General features: G+C 30.6%; 1 protein-coding gene across 1 annotated transcript; it reads right to left on the bottom strand.

Moving 5' to 3' along the window:
• Window positions 1-2,993: 2,993 nt before the first annotated feature.
• Window positions 2,994-5,148, bottom strand: LOC101209303 (NAC transcription factor 56). Its single transcript, XM_004147759.3, has 3 exons — window positions 4,869-5,148; window positions 4,106-4,428; window positions 2,994-4,010 (listed from the first exon to the last, which is right to left on the bottom strand). Exons 1-3 carry the CDS (start codon window positions 5,056-5,058, stop codon window positions 3,567-3,569), a joined length of 957 nt encoding a protein of 318 aa, XP_004147807.1. The 5' UTR covers window positions 5,059-5,148; the 3' UTR covers window positions 2,994-3,566.
• Between the last annotated feature and the right edge of the window lie 256 nt (window positions 5,149-5,404).

Genomic DNA, 5,404 nt, shown 5'->3' with positions numbered 1-5,404 from the left:
TTTCAAGAAGTTGAGGATAATTACAATTGGTGAGACTTTGATAAGTTTGGAGTTATCTAAAAGTGTTGTGGTGCTTGAAGGAGGGTGATGTCTATGTTCCTTATTATTACATATACTTTGTGTTTTATTATTAAGAACGATGTTCATAACTCATTTTGTAATATGAATAAAAACAATATGTTTCTATGTTGTATGTAATGACCAAATATATATATATGTTCAATGAAATATATATGCAATTTGTTAGTTATTTGATTGAAAGTTTGAATTGATTCAAGAAAGGAAAATCGTTCAATTGATCATGTTGTATACCATTGTTGGACTTCAAAACAGGTACAATATAATTATATAGGTATTTTAAATTGTACAATTTTTTATTTGAAAGGAAAGAAAAAAGTATTGACATGTAAAACGTGTCAAGAATAATCAAATTCTTGAGGTTTATAAACTGTCAAGCATATATTTAATCTCTCTTATTCTTGACACTGGATTACTTGACCCATAAAAAGTGTCAAATAATCTTATATACTTGATGTTTTTTATACTTGACACTTAAAAATTTTCAAGTAAATCTTCATTATTCTTGATATTGAATTACTTGGCACATTAAAAAGCGTCAAGTAAACAAATACTTGGCAACTTTTAAGTGTCAACTTTTGTCAACGAATTTTTCTCATTCTCACAACTTTTTTCCATAATATAACTCACTCCACAACTTCAAAACTTTGTGCTTCATTAAATGAAATTGATTGCCCATAACTCTAGATTATGTAGCCAAAAAAAATTGAATCTGCAGTTTTTCTCCAAAATAATATTACTGATGTGGCGTATATATATAGAACAACACAGGGGCACTGTCTTGCTTCCTCTGCACAGTAGACCTGAAATTCTTATGCTTCTGTCTCTAGCATTGTAATACTCTCCCATTTTCTCCCATTCTTCATCTTTTTATAGAAATTCTTGAGAATTTGACTAGTTTGATTTTTTTCACTCCCAATCTGTTTTCTTGCTAAATACCTTAAAAACAGTAGCAAACACATCTCAATTCTAATAATAAACAAAACTTGTAAACAGAAAGCCAAAGAAACTTATATTAGCAAACTACGTAGACTTCATGAAGGCCAACTCATAGAGTTGTTGACCATTAGAGAAAAGTAATTCCTAATTAAGTATATAGAGGCGACCCATAGTGGATCGGTCAATGAAAATAAAGTTATGCCTAGGTGATTAACTTTTACATGTGTGTAGGTCTACTAGTGAAATGAATTATATTCTACAAAACTCATGACAATTAGTAACATTTTGATCATTGACTTAAGAAGTTAATTAGCAAATATTCCTTACAAAACATATTTCTTATATAACTAACCGGACTCGAATTATTGAAGGACGATAAAAACATTTTAAGTTTTCTAGTTCTCTAACTCTCTGTAAACAATTACTAATGTTTGACGATTGTCAAAATTTATTGGAGGTCGAGACTGCACACTATATACGAGATTTTCTTTATTGGATAGGGGGATTGTTTGATTTCTCTTAAACATTACAAGTTAAGGGTTGGTGCAAATTTTGGTATCAATAATTAAAAATAATTAAAGTCATATCATATGTGAAGACTAAAATAATAGCTTTACGTAAGGCCGGACAAACCCAAGTGTGAAGTGAAAAGAAAGCAACTTTCAACTCATTTTCAGCCACACCAATATCTCTTCTTAGTTTCTTGAATACCATGATTGGTGGATAAAGTAAACTATTTGAGCAATGTTAATTTCAAAATATAGAAATCATAACTTAATCAAATAAGCCAAAGGAATCAATATTATACAGATTTATATATATAGACAAAGAAATACAGCAAAGTCTATTCTAATTTGTCACTACTTTGAAAAAAAAAAAAAAGAATCCCATTATTTTAATAGTAAATAATTATTTGATTCTGAAATCATATCTTTTCACTTCCAACCCAATAATGACTCATCAACACTAGCTAAGGGGAATATTAAAATCAAAATAATAATGATAAATCTTAAATTTCTTTTTCTAAGAAAAAATGTTACAATTCATATCTTGATCATAAGTCAAATTTTGTGGGCCTAAAAGAGGGTTCAAACACATGCAGCATCAATTTTTTTAAAAAAATGCTTTAATAATAGATGTAACTTCTAAAAGAAATGATTCCCATCAATTAAAACTCCAATTCATACAGATAAATGGTAAATAATTCAATATAAATCTAATTTAATTATTCCTTCAATTATAATGTTAAAAAGGGTTTATATTAATTGATCTTAATTACATGTCATAAATAATAATACAGATTTGTGTTGTACCTCTAATCTTTTCCCCTTAAGTGATTAGAGGAATATGAGAATTTTTCTTGTCTAACCAATTAATATATTTAATATCCTTTTAATGCAAACAATTATTGTTCTTCTAATAATAATTTTAATAGCATTTAAGAAAGCTTAATTCATTTTATTAATTAATATATATGTTTTGTTTGGTAGCTTAATTAAGTTATTGAAATTAAGCATAACAACAACAAAAAAATCCAATAACACTATCTAATCAAATCTATAAGGATTGAATTTAATTGGTTACAATATAAATGAGAAATTAAAATTAATTTTCCTATTTTCATTCTCTAGAGACAAACGTATGATATCAATTATGCATCCTGTGAATTCTTTCTACTTCATCACCACCTCTACCAAATATGGATATATGAGCTTTTCAAAAAATGAAATATCTCATTAATTTTTATCACATTAATTGAAAATAATGATCGAATTTAGCAAAATTCAACAGACAAAATATATAATTAAGCAGGAAGGAATTTACAATCCTTCCTTGTTTTATCGGTTAATCAATTAATTTAGAACTTCATTTTCAAAAACCCAAATATTTCTTTCTCATTTTAAAAAAATTATACGAGTCGGAATATAAATCTTTGATGTTGTATTTCCCAATATATAATTAAATACAATAAAGAATTAAAAATCAAACCATATATATTAATTCTTTCATTTCCTTGTATATATATATATGACAAGCTAAGTATGTGAATACACGCATATATAATCTCCAAACCCTAAAAAAAATAATTAGGGTTATGTCAATCTAGTTCTTTACACATAATCAGTAGAATAGCTTTGTGTATACATATATATATATTTTACATAACCCATTTCCACTATTGACATGACCAATATTCACACAGCAAAACCTATCTTGGGGTAATTTAATTTTAAGACCACCATTTTGCAGAGAATTAGTTCATTTATACAACAAATTTATCCAAACTCCCTTTCCCCTTATATCGATTTTTTTTTTCTTAAAAAACTTAATAATTATCAGCGATATTCTTTGTTTTATCATTTATCTTCAATCTGTGCTAAACATTAAAATCCCCAAAATATTAAGAATATCTCCTAAATATCAAATCAGCTGTATATTTTAGGTAAGCAATCAACTTTGAATGTGTCATATTTGATCTTTCTTTCTTTTTTCTTTTTTTCTTTTTTAAATTTATAACGTACCCACCAATTCAATTTTGTAGTTGTGTGTTATGAATACCAATTTGTCTCCGGCAGTTGAAATGCAGGCCGGAAAATCTCATCACCGACGATACAACCTTGCAATGTCGGCTGCTGCAGCGACGGTAGCTGACTGAGGAGAGCCGCGATTGAGTTGTCGCCGCCACCACCTCCGTTCATTAACTGTAATCTTTTTCTTGAGGATCGATTGTCGGCCAACCGATACTCTTCCTCCTCCCACGATGGTGGTTGCAGCAACCGTTTCATTGGAAGCGACAAAGAGGCTAATTCAGAATACATACTAAAGTTCGTTGCCGTTGTGGTCGTCGTCATTGATTGGTTGTAGCTATTGATTTGTATCGATGACGGTATGGACCCAACCAAAGAATCAAAGCAATCTTCTCGTTCATGATCCATTCCCGGTTTGTTCGAGTTGGTCTTTTTATATATTCGACACAAAACCCAATCATCGAGCTAAAACAATAAATAAATAAATAAATAAATTGTTTTGAATCATAATTAGTTTGAAAAAGCTAAAATTAAAATTGACAAAGATCCAAAATTCGTACCCTCAGTGAGTTTTTCTTACCGCCGATATTGAATCCCGGTGGCTTATTATTGTTTCCACCACCGGATTTGTTATCGGCGAGGCGATATTCATGCATGATCCAATTGGTTTTGATTCCTTTTGGAGGTTTTCCACCATAGAAAACCAAAGCCTTCTTCACTCCAACTTTCCGGTTCCCTTCCGACGAAGCTATGACTGGCTTATCGGTTCCGGTTGCTTTCCAATACCCCGACGTTGCTGCCCGATTTGGTCGTGCTCCGTTTGGATACTTTCGATCTCTTGGACTGAAAAAATACCATTCTTGCTCCCCATAGCTAGCCTTAGCTGAATTTTTTTATAACAAAATAAAAAACAATTATAACCTATTCTCATTTCCAACACGATAAAAATGTTTAAATTATTGAAAAAAATAATTTTAATCATGTAAAGTATAGCATCAAACAATGAATTGATTTAATTTAACTATTAATAGTGATTTTAAAAACTTTAAAATTAAATTCATCAAATTCTATACATCATTCACTTCAAACAAACTATTTTACATACTGCAGACTCCTTTCATTCACTTGAATATTTTAAGTCCGGATGATATATAAGTAAGTTTTTGTGTTAATTGATTGAATGCAAGCCGAGTTTTATTGGAATCTCTCGAGATAATTATGAAGAAACAGAGTTTGAATTTTCATTAAAAAAAAAAAAAAAAGTTTGAATATGAATCAACAAAACTTTATCCGGCTATGGAATATTCCGGCGAGAAAACTAACCTGGAAGCTCCCAAGGATCGTACTTATAGAGGTCGACTTCAGCGATGATGGCCACCGGCAAAGGGAGAGAAGTAGCCTTCTTCTTCAGATAGTGAACCACCAGCTCCTCGTCGGTAGGGTGGAACCGGAATCCTGGCGGCAGGTTGGGCCGCTCTGAATCTGTCTCCTGCGCCGACTTTAAATTTTCCATCCAACAACTATTTCTTGTAACCAAAATTTCTAGGCTTTGTTAATTGGAGAAGAAGGTGGAAATACACGACCACAGAAATATATATTAAAAAAATAAAAATAGGACAAAAATATCAAAGCTTCGAAGTGGATTTTTCCTTTTTCTTTTTCATTGGTTTATATTTGGGAATCATGAGGGAATTATTATCTACGTGTGACCGATTTTGAGGCGCTTTAAAATAACCGAATAGTATGTTGCCACGTTATCAAAAGTGAAATTTATTTTACTTAAATAGCCCTAGATATTGCGGTAACTGAGAGCTGACGCCAACTGGAATATGGGACGCTCATGAGTCAACACGTGTACT

The sequence above is a fragment of the Cucumis sativus genome, chromosome 3 (genome assembly GCF_000004075.3).
Source record: "Cucumis sativus cultivar 9930 chromosome 3, Cucumber_9930_V3, whole genome shotgun sequence".
In the NCBI taxonomy this organism is placed as follows: Eukaryota; Viridiplantae; Streptophyta; class Magnoliopsida; order Cucurbitales; family Cucurbitaceae; genus Cucumis; species Cucumis sativus.
The sequence above is the reverse complement of the archived record's forward strand: the minus strand, read 5'-3'. Positions and strand labels throughout refer to the sequence as shown.